The 14,744-nt window shown below is 41.5% G+C and overlaps 1 protein-coding gene across 5 annotated transcripts; it reads left to right on the top strand.

The window, feature by feature from the left end:
• Positions 1 to 4,339: 4,339 nt before the first annotated feature.
• On the top strand, positions 4,340 to 13,423 carry slc22a15 (solute carrier family 22 member 15). 5 transcript variants are annotated; one of them, XR_002954237.2, is made up of 13 exons: positions 4,340 to 4,512; positions 6,421 to 6,564; positions 6,729 to 6,861; positions 7,165 to 7,329; positions 7,512 to 7,641; positions 7,824 to 8,060; positions 8,259 to 8,399; positions 8,567 to 8,652; positions 8,732 to 8,840; positions 9,016 to 9,088; positions 9,302 to 9,460; positions 10,715 to 10,807; positions 10,917 to 13,423. XR_002954237.2 is itself a non-coding variant. In XM_024428301.2 (13 exons), exons 1-12 carry the CDS (start codon positions 4,429 to 4,431, stop codon positions 10,781 to 10,783), a joined length of 1,476 nt encoding a protein of 491 aa, XP_024284069.1. In that variant the 5' UTR covers positions 4,340 to 4,428; the 3' UTR covers positions 10,784 to 10,807; positions 10,917 to 13,423. The 5 variants fall into 5 exon arrangements, 4 of the variants coding, with proteins under 4 accessions (XP_024284069.1, XP_024284075.1, XP_024284066.1 ...); XM_024428301.2 differs by having other exon boundaries at positions 10,769 to 10,807; XM_024428307.2 differs by having other exon boundaries at positions 10,715 to 13,423.
• Positions 13,424 to 14,744: the final 1,321 nt, after the last annotated feature.

Consider the following 14,744-nt stretch of genomic DNA (forward strand, 5'->3'; position numbering starts at 1 on the left):
GTTCAGCACTGTTGCTACTCTCGCTATGAGGGGCTCTCCTGCAAAGATGACTGCCAGAGCACAGCGCAGAATGCTCAATGAGGTTAAGAAGAATCCTAGAGTGTCAGCTAAAGACTTACAGAAATCTCTGGAACACATAAAACACTAAACAAGAATGGTGTTCATGGGAGAACACTACGGAAGAAGCCACTGCTGTCCAAAAAAAAAACATTTTCTGCATGTTTGAAGTTCGCAAAAGAGCACCTGGATGTTCAGCAGTGCTACTGGCAAAAAAATGAAACTAAAGTTCAGTTGTTTGGAAGGAACACACAACACTATGTGAGGAGAAAAAAAGGCACAGCACTCTAACATCAAAACCTCATCCCAACTGTACAATATGGTGGAGGGTGCATCATGGCTTGGGGCTGCTTTGCTGTCTCAGGGCCTGGAAAAGTTTGCGATCATTGACGTAAAAATTAAGTCCCAAGTTTATCAAGACATTTTGCAGGAGAATGTAAGGATATCTGTCTGCTAATTGAAGCTCAACATAAGTTGGGTGATGCAACAGGACAACAACCCACAACACAAGTAAATCAACAACAGAATGGCTTCAAAATAAGAAAATATGCCTTCTGGAGTGGCCCAGTCAGAGTCTTGACCTCAACTCAATTGAGATGCTGTGGCATGACCTCGAGGGGTTCACACCAGACATCCCAAGAATATAGCTGAAGTGAAACAGTTTTGTAAAGAGGAATGGTCCAAAATTCCTCCTGACCGTTGTGCAGGTCTGATCTGCAACTACAGAAGGTTATACAGTGTTCAATAGAGACATGAAAACGTATAATTGTTTGTGTGTTATTAGTTTAAGCAGACTGTGTTTGTCTGTTGTTGTGGGGCCCCACATGGGTGCATTCTCAGCCCTCTCCTGTACTCCCTGTTCACCCATGACTGTGTGGCCATGCACGCTTCCAACTCAATCAGAAGGTTTGCAAATGACACTACAATGGTAGGCTTGATTACCAACAACGCCGAGACGGCCTACACGGAGGAAGTGAGGGACCTCGGAGTGTGGTGTCAGGAAAATAACCTCACACTCAATGTCAACAAAACAAAGGAGATGATCGTGGACTTCAGGAAACAGCAGAAGGTACACCCCCTTATCCATATCGCGGGACAGTAGTGGATTAGGTGGAACGTTTTAAGTTCCTCAGCGTACACATCACGGACAAACTGAAATGGTCCACCCACACAGACAGCGTGGTGAAGAAGGCCCACAGCGCCTCTTCAACCTCAGGAGGCTGAAGAAATTTGGCTTGTCACCAAAAACACTAACTTTTACAGATGCACAATCGAGAGCATTCTGTCGGGCTGTATCACTGCCTGGTACGGTAACTGCTCCGCCAACAACCGTAAGGCTCTCCAGAGGGTAGTGCGGTCTGCACAACGCATCACCGGGGGCAAACTACCTGCCCTCCAGGACACCTACACCACCCGATGTCACAGGAAGGCCAAAAAGATCATCAAGGACAACAACCACCCAAGCCACTGCCTGTTCACCCCGCTATCATCCAGAAGGTGAGGTCAGTACAGGTGCATCAAAGCTGGGACAGAGAGACTGAAAAGCAGCTTCTGTCTCAAGGCCATCAGACTGTTAAACAGCCATCACTAACATTGAGTGGCTGCTGCCAACATACAGACTCAAATCTCTAGCCACTTTAATAATTAATAATTGGATGTAATAAATATATCACTTGTCACTTTAAACAATGCCAGTTTATATAATGTTTACATACCCTACATTGTTCATCTCATATGTACAGTGGGGCAAAAAAGTATTTAGTTAGCCACCAATTGTGCAAGTTCTCCCACTTAAAAAGATAAGAGAGGCTTGTATTTTCATCATAGGTACCCGTCAACTAGGACAGACAAAATTAGAAAAAAAAATCCAGAAAATCACATTGTAGGATTTTTTATGAATTTATTTGCAAATTATGGTGGAAAATAAGTATTTGGTCAATAACAAAAGTTTATCTCAATACTTTGTCATTGCCAACAAAGGGTATATAACAGAGGTCAAACGTTTTCTGTAAGTCTTCACAAGGTTTTCACACACTGTTGCTGGTATTTTGGCCCATTCCTCCATGCAGATCTCCTCTAGAGCAGGGATGTTTTGGGGCTGTTGCTGGGCAACATGGACTTTCAACTCCCTCCAAAGATTTTCTATGGGGTTGAGATCTGGAGACTGGCTAGGCCACTCCAGGACCTTGAAATGCTTCTTACGAAGCCACTCCTTCGTTGCCCGGGCGGTGTGTTTGGGATCATTATCATGCTGAAAGTCCCAGCCACGTTTCATCTTCAATGCCCTTGCTGATGAAAGGAGGTTTTCACTCAAAATCTCACGATACATGGCCCCATTCATTCTTTCCTTTACACGGATCAGTCGTCCTGGTCCCTTTGCAGAAAAACAGCCCCAAAGCATGATGTTTCCACCCCCATGCTTCACAGTAGGTATGGTGTTCTTTGGATGCAACTCAGCATTATTTGATCTCCAAACACGACGAGTTGAGTTTTTACCAAAAAGTTATATTTTGGTTTCATCTGACCATATGACATTCTCCCAATCTTCTTCTGGATCATCCAAATGCTCTCTAGCAAACTTCCGACGGGCCTGGACATGTACTGGCTTAAGCAGGGGGACACGTCTGGCACTGCAGGATTTGAGTCCCTGGCGGCGTAGTGTGTTACTGATGGTAGGCTTTGTTACTTTGGTCCCAGCTCACCGTTCTTGTGATCATTTTGACCCCACGGGGTGAGATCTTGCGTGGAGCCCCAGATCGAGGGTCTTGTATGTCTTCCATTTCCTAATAATTGCTCCCACAGTTGATTTCTTCAAACCAAGCTTCTTACCTATTGCAGATTCAGTCTTCCCAGCCTGGTGCAGGTCTACAATTTTGTTTCTGGTGTCCTTTGACAGCTCTTTGGTCTTGGCCATAGTGGAGTTTGGAGTGTGACTTGTTTGAGGTTGTGGACAGGTGTCTTTTATAATGATAACAAGTTCAAACAGGTGCCATTAATACAGGTAATGAGTGGAGGACAGAGGAGCCTCTTGAAGAAGAAGTTACAGGTCAGTGAGAGCCAGAAGTCTTGCTTGTTTGTAGGTGACCAAATACTTATTTTCCTACAATGTGATTTTCTGGATTTTTTTTCTCATTTTGTCTGTCCTAGTAGAAGTGTACCTATGATGAAAATTACAGAGCTCTCTCATCTTTTTAAGTGGGAGAACTTGCACAATTGGTGGCTGACTAAATACTTTTTTGCCCCACTGTATATACTGTACTCTATACCATCTACTGCATCTTGCCTATGCCGCACGGCCATTGCTCATCCATATATTTATGTACATATTTTTATTCATCCTTTTCACTTGTGTGTATAAGGTAGTTGTTGTGAAATTGTTAGATTACTTGTTAGATATTACTGCACTATCGGAACTAGAAGCACAAGCATTTCGCTACCCTCGCATTAACATTTGCAAACCATGTGTATGTGACCAATACTATTTGATTTGATTTGACTTAGATGAAGATCTGATCAAATGCTATGACCAATTTATGTAGAATTCCAAGTAATTCCAAAGGGTTCACATACTTTTGCTTGCCACTGTATAACTTGATTTGACTTAATTTTATCTGTGGCCATTGACCTTGTGCCTTCTTCGATGGGCACTTCTAATGTAATTCTATGGCAGCACTGAAGGGGCATGAATTTTTAAGCTTTACCTTTAGATTTTGCGGTGACGTAGTGTCCCCATGAGTGACAGGACACTGAGCCAATCACGGCGCAACTAGAGAACATTACCAACCCCTACGCTCCATATTTTCTGCTGCCTGCCCCATCACCGCAGAACTCGGAAAAAGCATTACAAGCATTTTGCTAAACATGTGTATGTGACCAATAAAATTTGATTTGATTTGAAAGCACTGAGCTAGGCTAAAACACCAGCATTTTGGGGCTGCCTTACTCAAGGAATAAAAAAGGGACCAAGTTTGTATGCGGCTTTATTAACTCAATGATGATTTATTTTATTTTTACATTTTTTGCAAACTGATATATGACACGTATTAATGACAAAATAACATGTTTATAATGTGGGGCTCAACACCTGCCCTGAATGATGGGTCACCATTGCCTGGAGGCTATCTCAGAGTTCTATTACGCTCATTTCTTTAGCCTCCAATTGATCACAGTGTATCCAATCCATCCACCCGATACATTCAGAACGAATTCGCCCAATTAGTTACTGCTGCGCATGCGCCGTATTCTGTTTCGTCTCCTTGACCAATACGCTTCCCTATATGATAACATGTGATAGTAATCCACGTCTGCGAAATGATGTTTGCGTAGTCTGTCAAATTGGTGTGATGTGCTTGAATATTGTTTCCTCTTGGAATGGATTTAGAAGAGGCATTTCAACTAGTCGGAGAATTCGGATCATATCAGAAGCAGATGGTGTTGGTTCTTGTGTTGCTACAGGTTTGTTTTATTAACTTTCCTTTTTTTTCGCGGAAAACGTATGCCACCCACAGCTAGTTAGCTAGCTGTATTAGCTAGCAATCTAATACATTTACTATATTTTCTGAATGCATTATAGTATGTGGTCAAACTTAATGTGGGGCAAGCCAGCTAGTAGTCTGTCGCTGTTATTGTTATCCAGCCATAGCTAAGCTACTTAGCTAACGTTAGTTGGCTAGATAATGAAATCACAGAAGCTTTGAAGTAGCTTGCTGAATCCTAGCAAGCTATCTCTCCCGTCATTTGCATACCCATTAAAGCCACAGTCTGCAATATTTCCCGCTGTTCAATGGCCATCTTAATTAATTTTACTCAGTTCTTGAAGAATATAACTTATAAATGAAATATGACAAATGGTTTATCCTATAACCCAATATCTAAGAGCCAATTTATGCTTGATCCGAAAATGTTTTCGGAAGCGCTGTATGGGTGGTGTGACGCAATTGCCAAGTCTCTGGAAGCACGCAGAGGACACATTGAGCACCATACCGCATCGCCTTGCGTCTCTCAAATTTGGTAAAAATGAAGTCTCATATAGCTCTGCATTGACATGATTGGTGGATGGTAGGTGAGCCTTGACAACCTTGAGCCTTACCTTGACAACTCAGGGCGGCAGGGTAGCCTAGTGGTTAGAGCGTTGGACTAGTAACCGGAAGCTTGTAAGTTCAAACCCCTGAGCTGACAAGATACAACATCTGTCATTCTGCCCCTGAACAGGCAGTTAACCCACTGTTCCTAAGTCAGTTAAGAATTTGTTCTAGTTAAATAAAGGTAAAATAAAAATAAACTTCCTTCACAACCGTTAACTTAGCGGTTAAGACCATTGGGCCAATAACCGAAAGGTTGCTGGTTTGAATCTCTGAGCTAGGTGGAAAATGTTTCTGCCCTTGAGAGCAAGGCACTTAACCCTAATTGCTCCTGTAAGTCGTTTTGGATAAGAGCATTTGCTAAATGACTGCTGGAACAGGATCTGACACCTGTGGCTGTGTCATTCCGGAACCTATTTGGCTGAATACTTTACCTCAAGATAATTAACTTTTTGCAATGTTAATTCAAATTTTTACGCAATCACTAATATGCCATCACCAGCGCGTGAGCTGCATATCATTGGGTGAAACTGGAAAGCATTTTTTTTTTAAATATAATTTCCTCATTGTCTCCATAAATCTAGGCTATTGATGGATTCAAGACAGGGTCGTTTTCACTGATCTCAGTTTCGGTGTCAAAGTAGCTTGTCATTTCAATCATTTGTGCAGTATTGTGGTGCTTTCAAGACAACTGGTAACTCAGGGGGAGTAAACGAGATCCAATCATGACATCAGTGATCTATCTTCAGGTAGTTCCCCACTTGGAATTCCGAGTTAGATGAATGTCCCAAACAAATGTTCACAGTCGGAGCTTGTTTTTCCCTATTTCCCAGTTGTACTGAAGTTGGAGATTTTCCAGCTCTGCGTTCCCAGTTTTGAACGCAGCATTAAAAAAAGATTCATGTAAAATTACGAAGAATTGCATGAAATGTGTCTATAAAAGGCCCCAACAATTCCAGCACCTTCGGCCCCAAAAGTAATGTCCCCATGTGTGTAACATCTGTAAGTGGCTCTACTCTTCTGCCCTATGTCACTCGGCAAATGTGTTGATAATCATTCAATGCTTTATTATAAAGGTGGGTTATTTTTTTATGCTTTCCGGTACCTTCCGAGCTCCCCAGCTCTACCATGCCAATCTCTGGAATTTCAGAGGATTTGAGCAGGTCAGGCTGTTCCAATGCAGAATGTGTGAAAGGAGCTAGCTAATTAAATACCAGTGATGGATAGATCACTTGGGTAGCTTTATTACTTGCTTGGCACTCAGCTTGGTTTTGTTTTCCAGGTGTATATGGCATGCCAGTCCATGCTCATTGTGCTCATTGGCGCTATACCAGAATACCACATTGAACAAGGTGACCACTCCAACTATGAGGAGCTCATCAAACACGTTATATTTACAGAGGATGTCAACTCCATCGTGACGGAGGTGAGCGGTCACCGTTCATGATTCAATAGGAGCAAAAATGTGCCGTGCTTGAGAATGTAGCGTCATTCACACCTGTGTATGGTATTTAACACACTTAAAAATAATCTACACAATGATAATTTATGAATGCCATCTTCCTGTCTCTTTCCTTCCTTTTCTCTTAGTGGTTCCTTCTAAAGCAACAGGCTTACAAGGTCAGCTTGGCAGGCTCTTTGTTCTTCGCTGGGGTCTTGATTGGAAATGTGTTTTTTGGACCCCTCTCTGACAAGATTGGAAGGAAACCAGTCTTCCTAACAGGTGACAAATGAGGTTCACAACTTTTCATATTTTGATCTTAATCCATATCCTCTAAAATAATTGACTGACTGATATGATATAGCAGTCATTAGGAAATGTTGTTCTGAACTGCTTCCTTGCAGGCTGCTTTTCAGCCCAGCTAATAGTGTCACTGGTAAACATCTGAGAGCTATGGTTAGGTCTCATCATTCATAATTTAAAAAAAAAACTTTTCCTTGTGGACTGCTACATCATTGATAACATGCTCTTTAAGCAACCTTCTCTTTGACAAACCAACTTTTTTGCTCTCTGTTTCTCTCTCAGCTCTGTTCTTTGAGGTGGTGTTTGGCTATGCCACAGCCTTTGCTCCCAGCTATGAGGTGTTTGCGTTGTCACGCCTGCTGGTGGGTCTGATGAATGGGGGTATGTCCCTCGTCTGTTTTGTGCTCACCCAGGAGTATGTGGGCAAGGCCTATTGGGCAATGACAGGTACAAATAATCATCATGACAATGACAAATGTTTACCAGCTACAGTAACTAAGGAATGGGGGGACTAGGATTGGACAACGGGTCAATTGTAGTCAGTTCGTCCACATAAGAAAGTGGTCTGACACTATTGGAAAGTGTTTTTTCCAAATTATTTAAAAGTTGTCTGGTGTTTTGTTTTTCAGGGACCTTGACTAATATGACCTTTGCTGTGGGTATTGCCCTGTTTGGTGCCCTTGGCTACTATATCAGACCATGGCGTACCCTGGCAACAGCAGCTAATTCTCCTGGCGTCCTGTTTTTTCTACTTTGTGTGTAAGTCACTTTTTTTAGGATGATTATTCCAAGAAAGCAATTGCATTAGAACCTTTACTGACACCCTTCACAATACATTTTACCGCATGTGTGAGACTGTAGTTTGCTGAAGAAACAAATAGCAAGTTGACCTTTTCGTCTCCTGTTTTTCTTTCTTGTTCTTGTTTTTCTGGCTGAGGCAGGTCTCTCCCGGAGTCTCCACGCTGGCTGTATTCCCGTGGTTACACAGAGAAGGCGGAGGAGGTTTTGCAGTATATAGCTGTGCGGAATGGGAACAGCAATGCTGCAGCCAAAGTAAAGCTCCGTATGTGTCCTGGCTCTGTCAAGACTGGTAACCAGGGCAACAATGGCCCTGGCTTCCTCGACCTGTTCACCCACACAGTGCTCCGCTGGAGAACCGTGGTGCTCATGTATGTCTGGTGAGTTAGCACATCATGAGCTGAACCACTGGGAAACCAGAGGGACTCACTTTTTGCAATGTCATTAATAGTGCACAGATGGTATCAACAGCTCACAACGATGCATACGTTCAGTATACATTGTTTTAAAGTCCTTTCACACTGAAGACTTTAAACATAACCAAACTTAGATTGACACCGTCTGTGGATGTGCTTTAGGTATTCCTGCAGCCTGGTGTACTATGGGCTGACCATGAATGCCAGTGAGGACAGTGGGAACCGCTACTTCAGTGTTGCCATGTATGGACTAGTGGAGCTCCCAGCCTACCCTCTCTGTATCTATTTCATAAACAAGCAGTGGTAAGATTCTCACCACCTGTGATGATATGCTATGAATTGAAGTGTCAGTGGTGCACTGAATAAATGTCTTATGGTTAATAATTCAGAAGTTGAATCGTAATAGTTTCACAAGACCATATATTCTCCTCAGCTGTGCTAAACAGTTGGAATCTGTGCCTGTTTTTTAGGGCTGGGAGAAGGAAAACCATGGCCAGCTTTCTGGCTTTAGCTGGCTTGTCGTGTCTATGCACCATGTTGGTTCCAGTAACTGCTGGTAAGGGCATTCCATCTACAGTATATTAGATAGCTTTGATTCATTATTTTGCTTATTAATCTATTTGTTTATTATTTAGGGGCATTGTTCAATGCTACTTCTTTAGCTTTGTTAGGAAAGCTGTTGGTCAGTGCGGCTTTCAACATAGTGTATGTCTACACTACTGAACTGTACCCCACTGCTGTAAGGTGAGTGCAGTGCAAACAGATCCCACTAAATTACTTCTATGAAGTACAGTAGAGGGTGCCATTCTCCCATTTTTGCTTGTGTAATATGAGTGTCAATTCTCACAATGCAATATGGTTTTGTATGGTATGTTGGAGAGGTGTTTAAATAATGTTAAGTGCTTTGTCTTGATGTCAGGAATGCTGGTCTTGGGGTCTGCTCAATGTCTTGCAGAGTCGGGGGGATCCTGGCCCCTTTTGTGCCCTCTATGGTACGTCAGCAGAATGTCATATTAATGATAAGGGACAAAAATCATCAGTCTTTTTTTGTTTTCACAATTGTAATCAAGTACGAGGACTACTTTGGGCTTTCTAAGTGTTCAAATTGTGGTAAACCGAAGTTTTGTTTTGCCTTCTGTCATAATGTATGGTATTCATTTGAACCCCTCAAGCTTAAGCTGTGTTTTGTTTGCTATGTGTTTCAGAGAGAGTTACACACCTCTATGCCCTTCCTGGTGTTTTGTCTCAGTGGGATCTCTGCTGGCTGCCTGGGTCTCCTTCTCCCTGAGACACTTAACAAACCTGTGACAGAGACACTGGATGAGCTCAGCAGCCCTGCTTACCACCGCATTGTAGAGACCAAGGTAGGATCATAACTCTGTTCATTGTATTGGGTAAGTTACCCCCTAGCTTCGGACGTCGAGCTTCTCACATACAGTACCAGTCAAAAGTTTGGACACCTACTCATTCAAGGGTTTTTCTTTATTTGACTATTTTCTACATTGTAGACTAATAGTGAAGACATCAAAACTATGGCAGAATGCATGGAATCATGTAGTAACGAAAACAAATTGTTAAACATATCGAAATATATTTGAGATTCTTCCAGGGAGCCACCCTTTGCTTTGACAGCTCTGCACACTCTTGGCATTCTCTCAATCAGCTTCACCCTGAATGCTTTTCCAACAGTCTTGAAGGAGTTCCCACACATGCTGAGAGCTTGTTGGCTGCTTTTCCTCCACTCTGGTGGGAACGATCCATGCAGAGATCATCCCATTCACCTACTCTGCGTCTCACAAAGATACAGCGGTTGAAACCAAAAATCTCAAATTTGGACTCATCAGACCAAAGAAAAGATTTCTACCGGTCTAATGTCCATTGCTCGTGTTTCTTGGCCCAAGCAAGTCTTCTTCTTATTGGTGTCCTTTTAGTGGTGGGTTCTTTGCAGCAATTCGATCATGAATGCCTGATTCACTCAGTCTCCTCTGAACATTTGATGTTTTGTCTGTTACCTGAACTCTGTGAAGCATTTATTTGGGCAGCAATTTCTGAGGCTGGTAACTAATTAACTTATCCTCTGCAATAGAGGTAACTCTGGGTTTTCCTTTCCTGTGGCGGTCCTTATGAGAGCCAGTTTCATCATAGCGCTTGAAGGTTTTTACGACTGCACTTGAAGAAACTTTAAAAAGTTCTTGACATTTGGGTGGCTACTTTGAAGAATCTCAAATATAAAATGTATTTTGATTGAATACTTTTTTTTTGGTAACTACATGATTCCATATGTTTCATAGTTTTGATGTCTTCACTATTATTCTACAATGCAGAAAATGGTCAAAATAAAAACCCTTGAATGAGTAGGTGTGTCCAAAATTTTACTTGTACTGTATTTCGAAAGCCTGGCGAAGTTCACCTCAGGAAGAAAATATAAAGGGGTGGAGTATAACTAGTGATTGGTTTGATTGTTGCAACCCATCACATGTTTTGCATCGGTGGTGCTCCAAACGGAGTTTGTGACTATGATTTTTAAAACAAGCTAGCAAGCCTATGTCTGACACTGTAGGGAAATAGAAAAAAATTGAAATAAACAAGGAAATGCCTCTCCTGGGGGCAAATTCAAGCTCTGAAGGCCAGCGCTCCCATTCAAATGAAAATCCAGTATTGATGTTCTCCAGACTTCCAATAGTTGAGACGGGATTGAGAAGGATGGTCAGGTGAGACTAGTTACGCCCCCTATCCAAATGCAAGTTTACAATGATCTTAAATGTAATACCTGCTTAACATTCTGTATCTTGAGGGGTTGGTTTGTGTTCCGTTATACAGACACACTTGTTTGAAGAGGACCAATCGAAAACCAACCACAATCAGTGACTCACTCTTTGAACAAGAGAACAGTCAGAGGCAATCTGACAGGAGAGACTCTCGAAGCCTGTCCACACACAAGTGCTTTCTCACAAGTGACCCGATGTGCTCTGTTTCCATGGTGAACCAAGGACGGGTCATGCCGTGATGGATGGTGGTCCATTTTTACAGGGAACGGCACACATGTTTACAATGTTTTTGTGTTATTTTGTTTCTCTCTTTGTGTGTGATATTTTTTGTACTTTACAGTGAAAATCGCAGTTTAGCCGCAGTGAATTGATCAAGTAATCATGTGGTATCAAATGGAAGAGAACTACAATTACTGCCAAAGTTTTCAGTTTCTACTTTACCAAGTAGCCATCGGGGGCTTAATTTATAATTGTTGCGTACATTTAACACTAAATAGCCGCGTGCACCATTTCTGAAAAATCTGAATATTTTTGTGCGTGCAGTTAACTTGGCACACGCCATGCATATGCAGGTTTCCCATTGTAAATCAGACCTGTCATAACTGTGACCGAGCATTTACTCCACCTGAAAAATGCCCATCATTCACCTTTTGTGATGACAATAACGCCCTTATTTTCTGTATAGTTTGGAAGTATTGGAATTAGACCAAGACGGTATCTAAAGGAAATAGCAATGGTGACCTTGATCACATGTCTTTGGAGGGATTGGCTAAATGTTTTTTTTTCTATTGCTATTTCCTTTAGATACTGTCTTGGCCTAATTCTAATACTTTCAAACTACACCGAAAATAAGGGTGTTAAAAGGTTCATGATGGGTGTTTTTGAGGTGGAGTAAATCTGGGTATTTGAAATGTTCTGAAAGACAAAAATTGCATGTTCTTGTGGACCTGTAAACAGATCGGTTAAATTCAAAATTTTGCATGAACCTTTTCCTGAACCTAAAATATGCTGCACTGCCTGCGAATTCTGATACATTGTCTACTCTATAAAATGTAAACAGTGACCTTAGTGGTAGCCTACATACTTCAATGCAAAATATCAACTGTCTGTTCACCTGTCAAATTCTACTGTATGTTATAAACTGCGCACCCTGTCGGATACATAGGCTATTTATAATTTTGCTCTAACTAATAATCCCAGTTAATTGAGATGCGTGTGGTAATTTGTTGTATGGCTACTACAAGAATATAAACTCATCATGGCCAGAAAAGGTGAGGAATTTATTCTACGATGGTTGATATGTATTATGTTTGTAAATTAAATATCTACACTAGACATTTCACATTACAGTGCTCGGACATGGCCTGTGAACCATCTGTTCTACTGTTAAACTGCGCTTCAGATCGCATAGAGCAAAATAGGCTGCTTGAAATAGCTTATCTATTTACTACTGGGAAGTGGGTACAATTTTAAATGAGTGATAAACTACCATTCGTCCCATCTTAACTTGTCTGCCTGTAGTCTATTTCGAAACCATCAAAGGTGAAATGATTGTGGAAATTAAATAAATAATAGCAAATATATATGCCTTTTATTTCAAATTATTTTAGAATGTGATGATGCATTGATTTTTCTTTTATCACTAATGGAAAATGATAGCTAAATAAGATGCTATGCCTACCTGTTTTTTGTTGTGAAAATATGACGACTCCTATTCATAAGGCTACGACTAGGCTACTTTTGCTTTCTTGCAATGCAGGACTTCAACCACTAGAAACTGTGTATGCATGGTCTAAAGTTTGCGGGAGGATAGCACTTTATCATGTGAAGTTCAGTTTTTATAAATACCAACTTTTGTGTGAGAACAGGCATGCATATTTTGTGTGTATGCAACATTTATAAATCAAGTCACTGAAGTTCAAATGGCTTGTTTCAGTTTCCATATAAATATAATTTCTATGTGTTCTGCTGGACAGATCATATGCTAGTTACAATGTGAATACAGATTATGTATAAATATCTATATTGGACATTGACGATTTGTACAGTATTCAAGGTAATTGGTTTACATTGTGTTGATACCGGAGTTATAAATAGTTAATGACGGGAAGTAACACCAATTGTGAATGGTAGCTTGCATAATAATGTGATTATGAGAATGACATGGAACAGGGGTGCATTGTAATGTTCATCGACATTTGAATCTTTTATATCTTAATACTGTTTATTATAAGTAATTATAGTGGTCACTGCCTAAACTCAGGTCACGTTTGGCCTTTTACCCTAGTGAGGTGATTGTGTCACCATTGACGCAGACAAAGGCCCCCGAACAACCATATCGTCCAGAAGCTCTCATCAAAGAATGAAGTAACCGCATAATGTTTTTTTCCCCCCCCATCACTTATAATTATGGCAGTTGGCCCGTACCACCGGTTCAGCAAACAGTTGGAGTGAGTTGAAGAGTTGAAACCGTAATCATTGTTTTGATTTATATTCCTCTGACACTGCTTGCCAGCACAGAAATTCCCTGTTGAAGTAAATAAACAATCTCCAACAAAAGTTTGTGGAAATGAGGTGTTGAATTGAAATGAAAATGTTTTGAATTAATGTATGTATAATTTATACAGAATGTGGGTTAGCTTAATATCAAGCTCAAAACAGCTTGGATGCACTTCAATTTATTAACTCTATGTCCTAATGTGAGCTGAAGTGCTACTTAAAGTAATTATCGGTAGGTAGTCTAGTGGTTAGAGCGATCCAGTAACCCAAAGGTTGCTGGATCGAACCCCCAAGCTGACAAGGTAAACATCTCTCTGCCCCTGAACAAGGCAGTTAACTCACTGTTCCCCGGTAGCCCGTCATTGTTAGTAAGAATGTTTGAGCTGTAGCCTTTCACCCACCATTGATTTGAGGTCCTGGAATTGCTATTCTTCACTCTGAACAGCAAGCGTGCCAGATGATATTTCAGCATGCAGTAGATTTGTCACACAAGCTCTTGCTGCAGAATATTTTGTAGATGGGTGATTGAAGGCAATGCACCTGAGGTACATAAGATGTGTTACATGGGGTTGGGTGAGGTTACTTCCATTCTCCGTCTAATTGGAGGCCAATTGAAAGGCATGTCAGATGATTCAGTTGAATGGTTGTATAAACTAAATAACAAAAAGGAAAGTCTGAAGCCTCTAGGTGACCTCATTTGCTTATTAAAACTGGCACTTGAGACCGGAGAAACACAGAATATTGTTCACACACCCTCCAATATGCACTCAAATCAAAAGTTCAGGATCTGGCCAGCTAACCCCACCCCCCAATTCCTCACTTAACACTCCCCAAAAAACATTTTCCAACGGCACTGATATCTTGATATTTATAGTTACTTCCAGTCAAGTTGATGAGGCATGAGGAGGGGAATGAGAGTGTGGTTATGTTTGAGTGGGTGTGTGAGCACTGAGCCTGTGAGTGTGTGGGGGAAGCCAGGAGAGTAATGTCCACACTGACCCACTGCTGAACTTTCGAGGAACAACTCTGTCACATCTCTAGAGGGGAGAGTGCGTGATTGGGGCAGTGTGCGTGAGTGAGAGTGTGTGCCAGGGAGCATGTGTGTATTTGTACTTGTGGTAGCCTATTGGGTGGGTTGCTAGCAGTAAATGTGCTCTCAGTCCAGATTTATGTGTTTACTTAAGATTTTATCAGTGTTAAAAGTTTGATTAATGTAAATAGGGGCGGCAGGGTAGCCTAGTGGTTAAAGTGTTGGGCTAGGCACCGATAGGTTGCGAGTTCAAATCCCCGAGCTGACAAGGTACAAATATGTCGTTCTGCCCCTGAACAAGGCAGTTAACCCACTGTTCCTAGGCCATCATTGAAAATAAGAATTTGTTCT

Source organism: Oncorhynchus tshawytscha, linkage group LG01 (assembly GCF_018296145.1).
Source record: "Oncorhynchus tshawytscha isolate Ot180627B linkage group LG01, Otsh_v2.0, whole genome shotgun sequence".
In the NCBI taxonomy this organism is placed as follows: domain Eukaryota; kingdom Metazoa; phylum Chordata; class Actinopteri; order Salmoniformes; family Salmonidae; genus Oncorhynchus; species Oncorhynchus tshawytscha.

Coding starts and splice junctions, on each gene's coding strand:
- slc22a15 (XM_024428292.2), top strand. CDS start 4,429: ATGGATTTAGAAGAGGCATTTCAACTAGTCGGAGAATTCGGATCATAT. Junction 7,642..7,823: donor CTGTTTTTTCTACTTTGTGT/GTAAGTCACTTT, acceptor TGGCTGAGGCAG/GTCTCTCCCGGAGTCTCCAC. Junction 8,061..8,258: donor GTGGTGCTCATGTATGTCTG/GTGAGTTAGCAC, acceptor GATGTGCTTTAG/GTATTCCTGCAGCCTGGTGT.